We start from the raw sequence: 19,637 nt of genomic DNA, 5'->3' as shown, positions 1-19,637 counted from the left end.
AAAGCAAAGGTCAGTTCTTGTGGTTTTGCCTGCTGCTACTTGACACAGGCCAAAAAAAAAAAAAAAATCCACTAATCATTGCCACCTGCCTACTGTTCAAGAGCACAAGAAGTATTAATTGTTTTCAAGTAGTTTGTGGAAAGTCTTATGTTACTCTGATTGGGTAGGTATACACCAGCACCTCTTTGCCCTGTATTGTTTGCACAACCATCCTTTGTATTCTACCTGTGCAGAGAATCATATGTTCTGTATCTGGTGGATAATGGGTCAGGAATAAAAACTGTACCTCTTACCTATATATTGGGCAATAAATGCACCAAGCTACTATTGGAAACATACCTTATGTTTGCCCCCTGCTAGTGAACAGTAGAAAAAGAGCAAAGTAGAAAGTAGTCGCTGGTTTAATTTGTATTTTATTCTAATTTTATTTTTCATTTTGATCTTTAGCTTGGTTAATCTAGGTATTAAAATTCTTACTTCACGGTTAATATAATGTTTAATTGAAGTGATAAACAGTCTACTGTTAACCATTCAACCTAATGTGCTAATTACGATGGTTTCTTCTACAGGCTTTAAGTAAAGCTCTTCTGACCCTTAGGGCAGAGATGACCTCCCAAGCAGAACAACATATTATTGCTGCTGCAGCACAAAAGGAAGAGAATATAAATGTTCAACAAATTGTAGACAAAGAAACGAAAGATTTAAAGGTAAATACTATTATCTTACATTGTAACGTGAGAAATAATTTTCACTACAAATAATATAGTGGGAATAAAAATTAGAGCTTAACCCCCAGAAATAATGTAACAACCAAAAATGTAACTTGACCATGTATACTCATAAAAAAAAAAAAACTTAACTTGTCCAAGTACATCCCAGCACATATTTCTACAATGAAAATATATGTTATCTTGGCTCATGAAAAACTTGAATAGGATAAGAAAAGAATCCTTATTACTTTGTGTTAGAAATCTTTCTTGTACACTGAGGTTGCCTGGTTATCATTGCTGGTTTTATGGCAAATGGCACTTCATTAGGGCACCATTGTAAAGGTTGTCTATTACAGAGCTCTTTTAGCCCCATTTTGGCCTTCCATATTTCCAGCCTACCATTAATTTATAGCAAGGTAATATATATATGAGAATCAGTGCCTAAGACACAGATTAAATGTTTTTTTTAATCTATTTTATTTCTTTATATTATGAAAAATGTGCCTCCCTCTTTTTTTTTTTTTTTTTTTTTTTTTTTTAAAGTATTTTTATTGATTTTAATTTTTAACTGGAAAGTTTAGAGGGATATAGGAAAGAGGGGAAGGGGAAAGGGAGCTGGACGATCACATTCTTCATTCCGTGGTTGTTGCTGGGGATTCGAGCCATGGGGACCAGACACATTCGAACTTGTTTATGCAGCCTCTGGCTAGATAGGTGAGTTTGTATAACTGTAACTGTGAGTTAATCAGGACAATCCACTTGGCAAGTGTTGGTGGGGTTGGGCCCATCCAGTGAATGGCTATAGTCTTTTTGGCGTAGAAGAAAAGCAGTCTCATAAGGCATCTAGTATATGTTCTGGGCACCAGGGAGTCAAGTAAGCCTAGTAGGCACGTCGTTGGGTTATAGACTTGAGGGAGCGACAGTTCTGTGGCCATAAAGTGCACAATTTGTCTCCAGAATTTCCGCGTATCAGGGCAGTCCCATATCAGGTGGAAGAAGTTAGCGGAGGGGGCCTTGCATCTCAAACAAGTGGGAGAGGCAAGTCTTCCAATGGAGTGCAATTTATAGGGTGTAAAGTACGTTTGATGGATAATTTTGAATTGTATGAGCTTGTTTCTAACACTCACTAAGGGTTGGTATAGATTATCAATGATATCAATGACCGCTTGCTTCCCATTTATATTTTACTCTGGGCCGGTGCCTCCCTCTTTTAAGTTATTTACAATCATTAGAATTACTTTGCATCACTGCCAAACACTAGCACTATGCGTATTGTGCACTCATGAACACCAAATTTGTGCTGCATAGTTTGAATAGGAATATCATTTGGCATTGAGCACTATTGTCTTCTTTTTTCCCCAGAGAGATTTTTGCGGTATACAGAATAAATGTATTACTTCTGCTTTATTTGTAGTCTTGAAACCTTTTGAGTTTATATTGATTGTGGGCAAAGACTTTTAGTAACCTTTGTGGTGTGATTTGTATTATTGATATTTCTTACATGAAAACAGGAGATAAATAATTCATCTGGAGCACATTCTTTCATTAAACAGCTACTTACAAATGATGTCCCATGGCGATAAGGCTGGTTTGTAAATGATGTAAATTTACTACATTATCCTTTCTTAGCATAAAAGCTGATTAAAGAAGTTTTAATCTGAAACCTAATTCCTGTGTGATATTTTCAATGGGCAAATTTAATTGTAAAGGGGAACAATATTATCTTCTACAGGCACGAATTGAAAAATTAAATGAGCAGCAACTAAAGCTTAAGGAGGCCCTGAAAAATAGCAAATCCAGAGAGAATGCCCTCATTGAGGAAGCTGAAAACCTGAACCAAGATTTGCGTGGAAAAGAGAAAGCTCTTAGCAAGCTGCAGAAGGACAAAGATGAAATGGAACGTGATAATGAAGAACTTAAAAAACGGATAAAAGATCTAACAATTAATTTTCAGGTACCTGCAACCCTTTAAACGCAAGATTTTTAAAAAAAAAAAACCTAAGGACACTAGCATCCCTCTTTTAACATGTACTTTCAGGGGTTTTTTTTTTTAGAAAGTGGCCCCTGGCCCAAAATTTGGGTATGCCCTACTTTTCACTTGTCATTGTCCCTCCTAGGAAAAGTAGAGAAAGCAATCATATAGGTTAACCAAGTCATTGAAATTTGGGCATCCACATATTTGGTCGAACTGTACAGTTTTGACAAGCCACTTTTTCTTAAATTAAGATGTTTAAAATGAAGTCTTGTACAGACGCTTAGAAAACAACTGGAGACCACCTATGGCTTATGGTGGCCTCCAACACAAGTGTTTTCATTCATAACTTACGACTGAGAACCAAGTAATTAAAAATAATTATTCTGGGTGAAACATGGCTAAATTTGTTTTTTTGCATGGACTTCTATGCAAAAATGATGTGTGATGGGCTGCCTATTACCTCTCCACATGTGTCTGGTGGGGTGCTTGTCATATAAAGACATTACAAGTGCTGACGGGCACACAGGGATATTTTGATTGTCACTGTTTTCTAGTAGCAGCACTCAAATCTGTCCCTGCATAATTAGCCGTAGATATTTTGTAGACTAAAGCTAACATTTTAAATGTTGTTGCATTTCCTAGGGTAAAGTTGATTTACACAATAAACACAATACATCAGAAGATCTCCAGAGAAGAATTAAAAAGCTTGAAGCAGAATTAGCTAAGAAAAGTGAAGAAGCTGAAAGGAAACCTGTTCGGGATGACAAAGTATGTTGTGTCCATAATAAAAGTGCCCGTACACTATTGTTCTCCTTGGTATCTGATGAATTGACCTAAAGGCCAAACAGAAGGATACCGTACAAATGACTGTATATGCACATGGTCACATTTAAAAAAAAATATGAAATGTAGGATGTGAAAAGGATCTGAGGCAAAAAATCTATATGTATTTATTTAAATATTCAAATACTTTTTTATGCTTTCTGAATCTTGAAAATATACCAATATATATAATATATAACATAACATCCACAAAACCACCTCTGTTTTCAATTGCAGAGCTCTAAAGAGGAAATTATAAGATGGGAAGAAAGTAAAAAGTGGCAAATAAAAATAGAAGGGATGCGAAGCAAACTTAAGGACAAGGAAAAGGAAGTAGATTCTCTCACAAAACAACTGACAACCTTAAAGGACCTTTACTCAAAGTGAGTTCCATTGCTTCAGTCAGTAACGACATTATAATGACAAATTATGCAATTCTTGGTATGTAATTATTAATTTACAAAAATGCTATATAAAAGTATGTACCTGATATCTTACTTTCGCAAACCACTCAAACCAAGTCAAATGTGTACACTAAGCAATTTATCTTCAAATGAACATTTTGTAGGACATTTTACAGTTTGTCTTTTATTTATTTAATTTTTTTGCTTATTTGTTGTTGTAATAGAGCTCTGAACAGTAGTACCTCATGCCTGACTTGGGTCTGCTTAAAGTTCACCTATAAATTAACTTTTAGTGTAATTTAGACCATTTGCAGTTGTTTTTAATTTTTTATTGTTTGTGGTTTTTCAGTTATTTAGCGCAGCACTCTGAGGGTCTTGTTCACCTTAGCAGAGCTTTGATGTAAATGAGAGACTGGACTATGAATAGGTGGGGGTATGAATAGAAAGATAAGGATCAAAAATAACAGTAATACAATTGTAAGCTCCCAGAGTAATAATATCTTGGGTGCCGGTGTCAGAAACCCCTATTTAAAAGCTAGAAAATGTACAAGAGGAAGGCAAACGATTAAAAAAAAGAAAGACCAATTGCAAAGGACATAGGAATAGGACATTCTATAACATAATAAAAATCAACTTAAAGGTGAACAACACCTTTAATGGAAATTGGGCCTCCTACCTTATTTGCATTTTCCCTGGCTTTTCAGCACTTGCCTGATCAGACCCTGTCCCTGTATGTAGTGATAAATAGTTTGCAGCTACCCAGATGAAACATGCTTTAATGATATATTTAGACTCATGGTACAATATGTTTCACGGAAACACCATACACTGTAATAAAAGTGTCTGGATAATTTTGCACAATGGTGTAAAGCATGTTCCTGTATTTCTTTCAAACTACCCTTTTGTACATTTTTTGTATTAGTTTGAAATAAAACTGTTGTATAATAAATAATTGTATTGCAGAGGTGAACAAGAAAAGTTGATGTTACAAAAGAAGCTAAAATCTCGTGGTGTAACTGTGGATCAGGTAGTTGGGGCACGAACTGCAGAATCAGAGAGAGAAGTGGAGGAACTTAGGAAGAAGAACCAAGAATTAGAAAATGAAATTCAACACATGAAGTAAGTCATTTAATCATAGGTACTGAATGTATATTCTTTTTTTAAGACTTTGGCTGATTAGGTCATTAGAGAATGGTATAGTCTAAAAGGGATCCCCAATCTTTCTTACTCGTGACCAAAGTCAAATGTAAAAAGACTTGGAGAGCAACAAAAGCATCATAAAAGTTCATGGAGGTGCCAAATAAGGGCTAAGATTGGCTATTAGGCAGCCTCTATGCACACTATTAGCTTACAGGAGGCTTTATATGGTAGCAAATCTTGTTTTTTCTTTATATGGTAGTAAATCTTGTTTTTTGAGCAACATGTTGCTCATGAGCCACTGGTTGGGGATCACAGGTCTATATGGTGATGAACTGGTCTTTTTAACTCAAAATTTAGTTCTGGAACTTTTATATTATGTGTAATCATATTATTTTCTGTCTTCTCTGTCATCTTAATTATTTGCATTTGTGTTATTTCAATTTTTTTCTAAGTTATCTAAGTTAGATTTTATTTCTGCTTTCCCTAAGAAAAGTTGCAGCTCCAAGATGTTGCATATTGTCTTTAAGAGGCTGCGCATGAATTAACACTACACAATTTGTTTCAGTGAGATTGCTGACAGAAATTGTGTGATAATTATTTATACAATGTACAGAAAGATTTGGTTTTACAATGTTTTAAATATATAGCAGGATTTTGTTGCATAATGGCCCAGGCCAGTTAATCAAATTATTCAAATCCGTTCAGCCCCAGATCACTTTAAAGAAATAAATTCATAAAATGAACTGTGGTTGCACCAGGTCTAATAACTCACAGCAAGCAGTTAGATATTTGCCTTCAGCCTGGTGACCAGTAAAAGCTGCTTGCTGATTCTTACTGTTCATTACTAGGACCTGTATATTACATAACTAAAAATGTATTTGATTTGGGGGTCTAGTATTGACTTACTATTACCCATAGTTCTAATGCCCCTAATTACTGGTCTATGAATTTTAAAGATTGCTATATGTTGGCAGATTTTGATAATTACATATCAGTTTATTTTCTTCTGACTTCATTACCGGGCACTTTAATTCCATTCTCCTATGAATGCCACATTACAGCCCTTTAAATAGCTGAAAGGAAATGATATTCTTTCTCCTAACTTTCCTAAATCAAAATCCTCTTAAATTGTCAGTGTGATAAAAAAAAAAATCACCCTTTCTAGTTGAAATAGGATTAGAAATAACAGCTTTAATGCATCACTGGATTAATTTGCCAGGTTAATGTCTGAAGAATGGAGTGCAGGCGGCTCTTGAAATAATTAGAGATATTACACATGGATGAACAAAATAGTATTTGGCAAGGAAGGCATAACCTCTGCATTCTGGCTGAAACAATTTATTCTCATTAACCTTGTGATCCTGAATCCAAGTAACATACACATTTAAAAATATTGTGGTGCCCTTCATTACATTTTTTTTGTCATGCATGGTGCTCAAGTTCTGAAAGTGATGCTGTTCTAGGGGAACTTACTGAAACTACTAGGTTCTTTCTATTCTATGTAAGACTGAGCAGGAGTGAAAGCAGTAAGTAAAGGTTTAGGATGAAGATAAATAAAAACTTTGCATGGTGTTTGCTGTAGGACAAAACAAGCATTGCCACGTGATTCTGTGATTGATGACTTGCACTTAAAAAATCGCTTCTTGCAAGAAAAGTTACAAGCCCTGGAAAGACAGCTTTCACAGGAAAACACATCAAGGCCTTCTGTAAGTATTGTTTATGTCCATTCTTATATATTTTTTGTGAACATTATAAAAAGGTTTGTGTTACCAGCATGCTAGCTTCCTTTTTATAATGTACCTGAAGGGGTAACAATATCTTTCTTTACACAAAAATGTGTCCCTCACATGTAAATCATTGTCAAATTCATACAAAACACACACCCTATGGTCAGTATCATCAGGTACCAGTTTACTGCATGTACAGGCATGTCAAACCCCAGCCCTGATCTAGCTGCCTATTCCATCCCAGATTCACCTTACGAACTGTGGTTCTGCAAACACAAGGGGTGTGTTTTCTAGCCACATTTATATTATCCCCAAGGATAAGGAGACAGGGTGAATTTGAACTTCCATCATTCTAAATTTTCAGCCTAACTGAAATGCAGAGCAGCTGCAAATATATCAAGCATGAACGTTTTTTAAAAATGTTTATAACTAGGTAAATTCCTACAAAAACTATTACTGTATATACTCGAGTATAAGCCTAGTTTTTCAGCACCCAAAATGTGTTGAAGAAAGTCACCCTCGGCTTATACTCGAGTCGGGTGCCATGGGTCCCTCTAGACTAGCACCCTCTCTCCTTTGTGTGCAAATTAGGCCACCTGCAACCAGACCCTCCAGTGCCCTGGCCTAGGCTCCCACTAGCAATACTTATTTCCCCTTACATCTCTCCGGGACTGGGTCTGCTGCCAGTTTGCCAATGTGCAATGAGCGTGGGGTAGTACTCATATTGTTTTTGTTGACCCTCTTCTCCGCTTACAGAGCTAGTTTATCTTTGAAATAAATATTGAAAAACATATACCCCACTGATGCCTCAATGAATGTAATTTTATTGGTATTTATTTTGATTATTAAAACTTAGCAGTAGCTGCTGCATTTCCCACCCTAGGCTTATACTCGAGTCAATAGGTTTTTCCAGTTTAGGTACTTCAGCTTATATTCGGATCGGCTTATACTCGAGTATATACGGGTAATATCGTAAATAAACATAAGTCAATTTAAAAAGTACAAATGATTACGTTTTCAATGTGAGCCCTATGAATTATTCTTACTCTTGATGATGTCCTATTATAAATAACCATATAATTAATTCTAAATACACGTTCGTAAAAAGAAAGAGAAATATAATGTGGCTGTAGTACAGTATAGCAATGTTTATCATATTATTTGTTTATGCTTTTTTTCTATGCAACTATGCTGTCTCTGTCTGTAGAGTGCAGCTGGAGATGAACCTTTTTTGGCACTTCCATTTTATGAGACTGAAACCAGTAAACACAGAAGTTCTGTGTTTCCCAATAAAAAAAGAAATATCTTAAAATGTTTAAAAGAAAACAAAACAATTCTGTCCAAACCATATAGTATTCATTTGGAGGCAAATGTACAGACCTCTCTTGGCCTAAATCAATCTGACTACAGAGCAGAGTCTGAAGAAATACAGAGAGATGGGAACACTCACAAACAGCCGGAAAATTCCTCCTGTGAGGATTGGAAAGCAACATTGATTCAAAATAATCAGTTAGCTGTTATGAATAGTCAAGAAATAACAGATACGAGGAAGGAAATTTTGACATATAAAGAAGTCACACAAATTCCAGATAGTTCTGTAATTTATATAGATGCAACCACACTGGAAAGTAATCAGTCAGTTGCTGAAAGCAGGGAAGCAACCCCAAGATCATTTGATTTGTCAGTGTCTGCAAGTGAAGAAACAGCTTCAAAACCTTCTCTTCCTCTAAGTACAACAGCTACTCCGGGGCTGAGTAGTGCAGCATGCACAGCAAGCTCACCAGCTACAGATGAACAAGAATCTAATTCCAGCAGTGGAGAAGAAGACACCTCTAACATAACATCAAAAAGAATAAATAGTGCTGCTAAAAATGCAGATGAAAGGCAAACCCCCAATAACAAACATCAGAGCATACATGGAAATATTACAGAGCAAGGGAGCACAGAGCTTAATACTTTGAACTGTAATAAAATTATATCAGATTCCCTTATTGGACACAATCTTACCTCGGAAACTCAAGTCCAGAAGCCCTTTAATGAAGCCAATACCAACTCTGAAAACCAGTCAGTTGAAGATACTGCATTTCAAAAAAGCAACACTGTTAAATTAGAATCATCATTACAACATCTTCAGGTGTGCCCCCTCCCTGTAGCCAGTACTATATCTTAGTCTTCTATTTATGTTGTGTATTGAAGAGTGGATATAGATTAGTCATTAGCAACCAACAATATATAGATGATTGCTTCTTTATTATAGTGCTGTTTTAGTTTGAGTGTTTTAATGTTTCAAAATATAACATGTATTTTCCTCTTTTAGAATATAAACCCTGAGGTATGTATTAATTAGATATTTTATTTTAAGTTATTAAAATTAATAGCAGTTTGGGAATGTGAGGGAACAGGAAAAATCATGAACATGTCTTCTGGTATTAACAATATTTTTTAATTTTAAGACTTCAGGGTTAGGATCAGATGACCAAACAAGAGAGTTGGAAAAGGAAAATTTAAAATTAACCTCTGAAAATGTTGAACTTCAGTTCCACTTGGAACAGGCCAACAAAGACTTGCCTCGTTTAAAGGTACAGTAGCTAATATGTTTATGGCTCTTGCATAAAAAATGTTGTGATATTCGCACATTTACATTAAAAATTGAACAATTTTGCACATGTTTTTTCTTAAATTGGAACTTACACAAGGTCTAAAGTGGTGGAGAAAACTGCATCAAATCTGGTGTTCAGACAGCGTAAAATAAAACACAGCTTGATAAAGTTCCCATTTATTTTCACAGCTTTTTGCACCATTTTTTCAGCTAATATGCCCTGCTATTTCTCCACTTGCATTGGCCTGAGCGCACTTACACAAAGCAGAGGTTGGCCAGAAGAACGCAGAAGCATGCGGTTTCCTGGCTTATGTCTGCCTGCCTCCAAAACGCAGAAATACATCCTTATCTTCAGTTGTTCCATAATTTGTCGAAGGGCTAAGGTTGTTTATGACAACAAAATGTTACACCTTCCCTCAAAACTGCCAAGTGAAACATAATACAAATAACAAAAGTATTATTCTAATGAAAAAGCTGTTTTTGTTTTCTTTCTTAAAAGACGTTTTGTGTAGGCAGTAGCTGTCTGAACACAGCAGTTGGGTCTCTCTTATGTGAATTTACCTGCCATAGACTTCTTCATGTCACACTGTAACCTTTAAGAGTCTATGGAAGCAGTCTGTTCCATTGTTATTCACCAGGAGGGGAAAATAGGGCTGGTTTAATTAATTAACAATGTGTGTAGTCTGCAGCAATGCTGTTTTCTAGGGATTTTAGCAAAGCATTTTCTCTGCCAAATAAAGTATCTGTTAACAAACGTTATTTTTAAATGAATGAAAGGTTAGGTAAACACATAAATTAAAGGATTGCTAAAGAGCGCAATGAAAAATTACTGGGAAAAATAAAAATGTAATAGTGGCATTTAACAACTGATGCCTCTAATACTGGCTTTAGGCCTCATCCTTTGGTTACAATAGCATGCTCTGTAATAACAACTTCCCCCCCCCCCCCCCCCCCCAGAAGCTGGCACTTTTTAATGGTTCATAATTCAGGTTTCCTTGTCACTTTTATTTACACATAGCTTGTGCAAGGAGATATAGTATATATTTAGTTTTGGTAAATTTATGAAGGGATTAACAGGTGAAGGAAACTAAAAAGGAACATGATGGCACCATGATGGCTTCATCTTTAGCAGTGCTGCCTTGCAGAACTGAAGCTCTGAGTTGGATTCTGACAAGAGCCTCCAGGTAGATGCATGGAATACATGTGGCAGAAATTAATATAATAAATCTGTTGAAACTTTCATAGGTTATTGTACCAGTTATGAAGGGATTAAAAAACACCTAGTTCATAGAACCAAAAGTTTTTTTGTTTTTTCTTTTTTTCCCACAATGAAATGTAAGATCCTCAGTTTCTGTCTTTTACTTTCTAGGACCAAATAGAAAATTTGAAAGAAATGTGTGATCTACTGAAAAAAGAAAAAATAGAGGCTGAACGAAAAGTTGCTAGTGTCAGAGGGGTAAGCAGCGCTTTAGTGGAAAAATTATTATTTTTATGATTTGTATGGGATGAATATTTTATGCTGTTGTGCTGAGCACTTGAGAACATTTTTATGACTGCGTGATACAAATTCATCTTTTTGCATGATAAAACTAAAGCTGTACCTTGCTATTCTGCAACTATGATTGCCAAAATGTAACATTGGTTTTGTCCCATTGGCTCAGCCTTTTAACTGTTCTTAAAAGTGGTTTTATATGTCACCCTGTAGTGTAGGGTTGGGGAATTCAAGATGAGGAAGCCCAGATGATTTTTACTTACGGTCTAGGGCAGTGATCCCCAACTAGTGGCTTGTTTGATAATGGCTAGGGCTTCTGGAAGTGGTAATTGGAAGAATAGCAAAAGAGAGAGTTGTATACTCATTAATAAAACATTATACTGCTGTATATAGATTTATATGTTCAACATGCTGTATACAGGTGAACTGATAAATGTATTTTATTTTCAAATAGCAACCATGCTTTTTTTTTTTCCTTACAGTCTGGAAGAAGTGGAAAGACTGTCCCAGAGCTAGAAAAGACTATTGCTTTAATGAAAAGAGTGGTAGAAAGAGTGCAAAAAGAAAACGAGGAACTTAAAAAAGCTCCAGGAATTGTCTCCAATGAAAAACTGACAAACCTTGAAATGGAAAATGAAAAATTAAAGGTAATAAAATATAGTTATAGTATTACATAGGCTCAGCATTTTATTTTGGAGCACAAGAAACACCCTACCCTGCACGTCATATATGAGTATTGCTGTTTCAATTCATAAACAGTGCAGAAGATTTTAGAAGTTATTTTGATTATACTTTCTATATATTTCATAAAGTTAATAAAAGCCTTGTTTTGCTGACTGCAGGAGATACAAATACATATATCTATAACAATAAAATAAACTTACTTGTATGAAGAGACCCTTAGTAGCATTTAGGCTACAGCTATTATACTGTAAAAAAATATTAATTTCCTCTGTATTTATTGTTATTGATCTGTGAATAAGAATGACATCTATTCATGTATTTTTTCATTATACCTTTAGTTGGAAATAGAAAAGCTACAGCTGCATGTGGGTGGACAGTTAAGTATGAGATATGAAGCCAAAACAAAAGGCATAGAAAAACTAATTGCTGAAAATGATAGGCTCCGAAAAGAACTGAAAACAGTAAGTACTGGATATTTATAATTTAGGTATATTGTTTTAATTCCATATTGATTGTTAAAAGCTAATTTATGTGCCATTAAAATTTAATTACACCTGCAATGTCAACAAATAATGCTGCACAGTAAGGCGGCTCATGTACTGCAGCATAGGTATGCCTGTGGCTAGCAAAGGAGCTGCTTGGCCTTTAGCCATAGAATGTCAGGTAGCAATTTGCATTATATTTGTATTAATTCATATTAATTATTTTGTACAAAGAATGTACAAAGTTCAGAAGTTTTTGTTTTGTTTTGTTTTTGTTTTTTTATCAAACCAACATGTTCACTTCATCCCAAATTATTGCAAAACATATACTAAAGAGATTTTTAATCTGATATTTAATACAAACTCTGCCAATACTTATCTAGGAAACTGAGACGTCAGAAAAATTAAGAATAGCAAAAAGAAATTTAGAGGTGATCAAAGAGAAACTGGCAAGGGACCTAGAGGAGGCCAGAATGAACATTTCAGAAAGAAGTGGGCCACAACTGGAAGGAACCCAAGGAAAAGCCTGGAAATCCACTGTTGTAAGCAAGTATGTCTATCCCTCTGTTTTGCGTTGACTTAAAAATTTCAAATCAACGCTGAAAATAAACATTGTTCATGGACGATATTTTTATGAGCTATATATTTTTCCTGAGGTATCTTTGTATAGACTAGAAATTATTAGTACTTTTACTCCCCCACTCTGTCTGCTGTCCCAGCAGTCTATACCTTTCCGATCAAGCTCTTTTCTAAGAAATAAGAGAGAAATGGCTTACTAAACACTTCCTGAGGCCTCTTAGACTATAAAGAAGAATGTAATTGTTTCCCAGTAGTTTGTTTTTTTTTTCTTTTCACATTCTGTTTCCAGTTTGGCTCAGACACAGATCTTCTGTGAGTACTGTTTGAACAAAAAAAACTCAGACCCTTTTTTTTGCTTTGTTAGGATGTTTGAAAACAAGATTAAGGAATTAGAATCAGAACTTAAAAAGAAAAATGACGGCATTGTTGATTTAAAAAAGCTACTGAAAGAAGCCACTGAGCGTGAACTGAAAACTGAGAAAATAGTGGGAAACCTAAAAAATGAAGTAAGTGACAAAAACATGCCATCTTTGTCATTATAAAAAAGAGAGAGTTCCTATAACTTTAAAGGGGAAATTTAACTACAATAAAAAATTAACTTAAAATTGTGAATAGGAAATGAGCTGTATATGCTGCTTACTGTAGGTGGTTATAACTTGGAGACAATGACTGGGTTGTTTCTGACTGATCCCTGCTTTATGGACATGGAGATGGCAGAAGGCACAGGCCCTTCTACTTAATATACTTCATCCTAAAATATCAGTGTGCCTTTGCCCTAAGAGAATCACTTGATTTTCCCATGTGTAATTAGCCAAAATGTTGCCTAAGTTATCTATTTGAAATGCCCAGCTGCCACAGGGCTAATCTTGTGGTCGATGAGCACACTAATAATACATTCGGTATCTCCAAAACAGACATCATTATTAGACATCCATTAGAGTTTGCATTCTTAAAATGGCCATACACAAGCCATAAAAGCTGCTAATTTGGTCACTACTGAAAGCTTATACACAATGTATGGGCCCTACCCAAATGATATAAGCCCAAATATCAGGCAATTTCCTCTAGTAAGCAAATGTGTTAACTGTTTTCTAATATATGTATATTTATAATTGAAGAATGAATTACTGAAGAATTTTCCAGAAGAAGCAAAAACAGAAGAAGGCCTTGCCAGAGATTTTCAAATATTACGGTAATTATTTTTTAACCTGTTGTAAGTTGGGGAAGATATAATTGAACTTCATTGATGTTTAAAAGTTTCTGAATATGCTGTTTTAGTTTTGCTTATACACAATATGATAAACAAAGCTGCAAAGTTTTTATCCTTATATTCTAGTGACCATGTACATATACTTTGTGCAATTCATAGGGTGTTTCAGTATAGATCTAGTTTAGGCCTTTTCATTTTCAGCTGCTGAAAGTCAAATATATGTAAGATAAAGTGGATTTATTGTAAAGCTCCCATTCTGTGCTAGGGCCTATAACATTCTGTATAGTATGCAGAAGTGCTTTAATATTTACAGGGTTAATTAAAGGACATGTAAACCCAAATATCCCTATAAGCATATAAGTTGGGCACATCTCCCCACCCAAATGACATCAATAGTACAGCACGTAACCCCTCCATTCGCCAGCGTAATTACATTTTCCTAAAACAATAGTGGCTTTCACCTGGCAGCCATTTTCTCTCTGACACACCATTAGTGACATCAACAGCACATGTTTTCAAAGACCGTTATTTAGAGTAAAGTTCATGCAATCAAGAATACAGGCTTACACAGCCAGACCTTACTTTGGTCCTGCTTGGATTGAACACCGTAATGGTTAAAGTGGGTTTAGGAGACGAGGTTAGGAAAAAAATAGAGCAGAGTTACTATGGGAACCAGCAATGCCATCTCTTCATTGGCTGCTAGACTGGAGGCAATGTGTTTAGTAACCTGAGCTGAGAAGTGAGCATGCCCAGTAGCCAACAGCTAATGTAAATTCCTAAGGGAGATGGCCGAGTGGATTAGAGGAGGAGAAGACATTATAAGTGCTTAAGGGGGTGCTGCAGCCTAACTATTAACCTTTGAACAAACAGTGCCAGATGTTTAAAGATTTCAAAGAGGCTGGTCACAGAGTAACTTTTTTGTGGGGGGTTAATGTGTGTTGATGCCTGAATTAATTCTTCCTGTGTTGCAATAATTTTTTGTGCAATCTTCATTTGTATAAATAGAAAGGTATCTGTGCATCTGCTGTGGATTAAGAGAGAAAATGGTCTCACAGAATAACTTCTTGGGTTTATCAGAATAATCAGAATATAATAAAGAGGACCATTGTTTCTCTGTTGTTTTTCTTTACTCATTTTCTATTCCTTCTCTCTGGCATAAATCTTCTAGCAACTCTGTTGAACCCCCTCTTTATTTGCCAGTGTCGGACTGCACTAAACTGGAGGAACAGATGGAGAAATTAAGTTTGTGCTATTAGTGCTGGGTAGTTTCTTAATCCATACTGACATTTTACATTTAAAATCTCTTTTAATACAATGAACTGTCAGTTTAGAAAAAATGCATCAAATATATGGTATTCAAATATATGTATTTATTGTAAAGCACGGAAAGCTGCCAAAATGAGTCCCTTTGGTATACTTGGCATGTATTTCTGTGCCTAAATCTGAGATGATATGTGGGGGTAAAATGTAAAAGGAAAAAAAATGTAGTGATACATTATTTTTTTAATTTATTTTTATGCATTATAACTATTAGACAGCAAACAGTAAGACACAGCTTTTGGGTCTCCTGCTCTCAGCAGTATTCTTGCAGGATTAGAGAAGTGGATCTGCTCCCTTCTGCCTCCCAGTATAGCTGTATTGACAATTACAGCCTCAGCCTGCATGTAGCTTCATGGAGCAGAGATACAGCTGAAAATGCCTGCTTTTGCTTTTTCTGGGGGATCTCCGCTTCCACTCCGTGTAGCAACATGCAGGCGGAAGCTACAATTGTCAATACAACTATATGGAGAGGCAGAAGGGATTGGATCCACTTCTCTCAGCCAATGCTCCATGTGCCCTTGCCCTTACTCTTCACTAGGAAACTCTTTCATTAAAAAAAATAAAATAAAATTAATGCAAAAATAAACAAGATAGATTGCTTCTCTAAATTCCTCTTTGTGTTACCTCAGAGGATTACTTTCATAGATTACTGAATAAAACAATAGATTTATAGCAGCTTAAATGGGAATAAGCCCATCTTGATTCTGACACAGCTTGCTTCTAGCAGGAGCATACACTGTGTATAATGTCACATTGGCGTATAACAAAATGTTTAGTACTTTAAAGTGATGAAGATTCATAATAGACTTTGGGGTTTGTGTGAGCGTTTGTTCTTGTGGAGTCCTGTTGACTCTAAGGGCAAAGACACCACTATATGGGAGATGTTGATCAGATTTTGTGGGTCACACTATATCTAACCCACAAAATCATGCAACAGCACAATATTTTGTAAATCTGATCCTCCCAGCTGTAAGGGCTCTTATACATGAGCATCTCTTGCTGCAACCCCCTGCGGTAGAGAAAATGCAGCCCATTCTTCCATATTGCATTATACTCATTGAGGAACTTAATGCGTTCCACCTGTGTTCAGCGCTGGTGTGGGATCTGGAAGAATGCGTTGTATTTCTTTCTGCATTCCCCTGGAACACAGGAAAGAGCTTAAAATGCCTATGTGTAAGAGCTTTAATGCAAGTCGAATCAGATAACATCGGACAGTGGGTTTTGTTCATGCATCAACATCCGACAGTCAATGTATTTCAATGAAAAGATGCAGCATTCCCTTCCGGCACATATGTCACATCAGATGGCAAAGTTTTCATTTAGTTTACACATAAGCTTTTTCTATTAGTCCCATTATTTTTTAACCCACACCACTACATCCGACTTTTAGGATGCAATCTTTTAATCCAACACAATCCTACAAAATATCCTGTGTAGTTTAGCTCTATGGCTGCAATGCTTGTTATTAGTACCCCATGCAGTTAATTTCCTGCAGGCTCAATTATTTTCCAACAGGATGTAGATGGGCAGCAGAGCACTAGAAATGTACTTAAATGCACTTCATATCTGATTAAAAACTAATCTAACATTTGTACTTAACTGAACAATTTATTTCAATTGCAGATTAGCCAATAATCGTCTGCAAAATGAAAAGGCTGAGCTGGAACATCAGTTAGAAATATATAGAAAGAAGAGTGGTGTTTCTGGACATGGAGGTACTCCTGCTTTTATAAATTTCACGAGTGAACCTAATCCTTATCTATAGTAAAATACCTATAGTAATACTGTATTTGTGAAATGTAATACATTTGATATATATTTTTTAATTAAATTTTTGTTATTGAGCTGATAAATGTGAGAGGCCAGCGCCATGGAATACTATTTGAATAGACTGTAAGAACAAAAGCACTCTGTGTGTATATCCAGTTGCCTATGCTCCTCTGGATTGGAAGTCGGCCTAGAAAACACCCGCTTTTGCGTTTTTCAGGCTGAAATGCTATCCATTCCGCTCTGTGTGCCCGCACTTGGGCAGTTGCCATAGTTTTTAATGCAGGCAGAGGACTATAGGCAAGCAAATCTGCTTCTCTTAGCCTGACTGAAAAATGCAGGGCTGAGAAAAGGGGGATATACACACCGTATGCCCTCGCCCTAAGAATAGGTAAAACTGTCTATTTCCTGGTTCCTGGCCACATCCTCTCTAACCACAGTGCTGGTTGCCTATGCTCCGAAAAGAAGCATGGTTATACATCATTAACATGTGCATTAAGGGGTTAAAACTTTGTTGTTATATTTAATTCTTTTACCTGCCACCAAAAGGGTTAAGCATTTCAATGACATTGCTGTCATATGTTGTATGCCATTGGAACACAATTTGGATATTATGTGTATGATCTTTTTTATTTATTTTTTTTTTGGGTAGACTACAACTCTCTAATGGACAGCAAACATGACAAACTCATGGAGGAAATCATTCTTTTGCAAACACATATCAAAACATCTGATTTAGAGAAACAACAATTAAGAGTAAGTAAATTAAATGTACCATTTTAAAAAATATCCAGATCTTATACAAGTATTTTACACAACATACTGAAGCTGCTCATGTGCCAGCAGCCATTAGCTGCAAACTCAGCCCCTCTTGATCGATTCTTGCATCTTATTGGCCCATGTATGAGGTCAGTCTGAAGGCCTGACTGGCTGTTATCTGGCCAAGAATTGCCCAGATATCTATTGGGCAGATTTGAAAATTGTCATCTGCATTTAGGTAAAGATCTGCTTGTTTGGCAACCTTACCAAACAAGCAGATTTAGTCTAAGCTTAATTGTGTTGTGCCCTGCATAACAAAAGTCTGTTTTTCCCCAACTAGTTGTAGTGTTTAATTAATTAGGCTGCTTAACCCTTTCCCAAAGTGTCATCAGTGCTAGAAACTTAGGAAGGCTATCACGCAGTTCATGCTGTGTTGCTTATCTTGTCCCTGCTCTACAGCATTGGTGGAAACTGTTCCCAGATAGCAATTGTAATTCATTATCCCCCAAGCCAAAGTCAAGTGCTGGTAGTTATTGATTAAATCCTGCTCAGTTCTTATTTTACCTTACTTTTTTTTTTTTTGTTAAAATAGAAACCAAATAAGATGAAAGTCTTGCCTATTTCTTTCTTCATAGCATATGGTTGGAGTAAAGAACATATTTAGCTAACTCACTGCCATTCTTATATTCCTATTTGTTTGCATTTCCTAATGCTATTTCACCTTAGGCTAAAAAATAAAAGTGAGAATTTATTATAAATATGGTAAATATAATAAACTCAAAAGTATTTTCTATTTTACAGGAGGAGATAAAAAACTTGAAAAAAGAGCTACAGAACTTTGACCCTACATTTTTTGAAGAGATAGAAGACTTAAAGTATAACTATAATGAAGAAGTTAAGAAGAATATTATTCTAGAAGAGAAGTTAAAAGCACTTTCTGAGCAGTTTGGGGTTCATATTGATTTTCCAGGAGTTAATGAATAGGATAAACCAATTTTACTTGGTTGTGTTACACAAGACAGTGCTATTTATATACAGTGTGCTATTTAAAGCAGACTACTGGGACTACCCATTACTGCATAACTTGTTTTTGCTTGTAAGTATATATCATTTTCCCCTACTAATGAGGGTACCTACAAAGTATATTGTATTCCAAAATGACATTTCTAGGTCCGTATATTTTCAGACGTTTAAGCACATTGAATAAACTATTAGTAGATAATTCTGAAAAAAATAGCAATTACTTTTTATAGAAGCATTTGGAAAAAAAGCTTTGCACTTGAAGAGGATCTAAAGTAAAAAAAAAATTGAGCGCTCAGAAAAGAAATCGGAGAATTTTTCTTTTATTTACTTTAGACCCTCTAATTTTTTTAAACTGAAATCAAACACATTGCCTTCCAAATTTCAGTTAACTAGTTATTTATGTAAATATGTGTAGATGTATAGAAAAAGGTTTATTTAAGGTCAAATGTTCTGTATTTAGTCTTTTGTGGATGTATTTTTTTTTATAGTTTTTGACTTAAATAAACAGTTATTGAGACTGAAACTGTGTGCTTGAAATCAGTCTCCTTCTATGTGTGCAAATAATGTCTTTTTATTGTTTTTCACAGCTGATTAAATCCAGAATGTATGTTAGATCACATGCTGGTACATGGGTGCTTCTAGAGGCAGGTTAATGCTGCAGCATGGATTAAACCAAGTGCTGGCTATTTGTAAAGGAGATCTTCAAATCCAAATTTTTCATAAGGTAAAAAGGCAATTCTAAATAAAATACATAAGGTTTCAGTAGCTTTAAAGTACAGCCATGAAATCTATGAACATTTAATACACCCAATAGCATTGTTTTGCCTTCAGTTAGGATTCATTATATCTTAGTTGGGATCAAGTAAAAGGTACAGTTTTATTATTACAGAAAAAGAGGAAATCATATGGGAAAGGGCCTTTGCAGAGATTTTTGGATAAAATGT

The 19,637-nt window shown here is 35.5% G+C and overlaps 1 protein-coding gene across 2 annotated transcripts in view; it reads left to right on the top strand.

The window, feature by feature from the left end:
* The window catches only part of cep290 (centrosomal protein 290), a 70,962-nt gene extending 51,746 nt beyond the window's left edge, over positions 1 to 19,216 (top strand). For both annotated transcript variants that reach the window (XM_031898900.1, XM_031898901.1), the window contains exons 38-53: positions 570 to 707; positions 2,443 to 2,664; positions 3,328 to 3,453; positions 3,745 to 3,890; positions 4,875 to 5,030; positions 6,634 to 6,757; positions 9,232 to 9,357; positions 10,747 to 10,833; positions 11,352 to 11,516; positions 11,892 to 12,014; positions 12,419 to 12,585; positions 12,979 to 13,120; positions 13,733 to 13,806; positions 16,768 to 16,859; positions 17,564 to 17,667; positions 18,472 to 19,216. In XM_031898900.1, coding sequence (XP_031754760.1) covers positions 570 to 707; positions 2,443 to 2,664; positions 3,328 to 3,453; positions 3,745 to 3,890; positions 4,875 to 5,030; positions 6,634 to 6,757; positions 9,232 to 9,357; positions 10,747 to 10,833; positions 11,352 to 11,516; positions 11,892 to 12,014; positions 12,419 to 12,585; positions 12,979 to 13,120; positions 13,733 to 13,806; positions 16,768 to 16,859; positions 17,564 to 17,667; positions 18,472 to 18,654 — 2,175 coding nt within the window. In that variant the 3' untranslated portion in view covers positions 18,655 to 19,216. The remainder of the gene's footprint in view (positions 1 to 569; positions 708 to 2,442; positions 2,665 to 3,327; positions 3,454 to 3,744; positions 3,891 to 4,874; positions 5,031 to 6,633; positions 6,758 to 9,231; positions 9,358 to 10,746; positions 10,834 to 11,351; positions 11,517 to 11,891; positions 12,015 to 12,418; positions 12,586 to 12,978; positions 13,121 to 13,732; positions 13,807 to 16,767; positions 16,860 to 17,563; positions 17,668 to 18,471) is intronic.
* Positions 19,217 to 19,637: the final 421 nt, after the last annotated feature.

Source organism: Xenopus tropicalis, chromosome 3, assembly GCF_000004195.4.
Source record: "Xenopus tropicalis strain Nigerian chromosome 3, UCB_Xtro_10.0, whole genome shotgun sequence".
Lineage (NCBI taxonomy): Eukaryota > Metazoa > Chordata > Amphibia > Anura > Pipidae > Xenopus > Xenopus tropicalis.
This window is presented reverse-complemented; position numbering and strand designations above follow the sequence as displayed.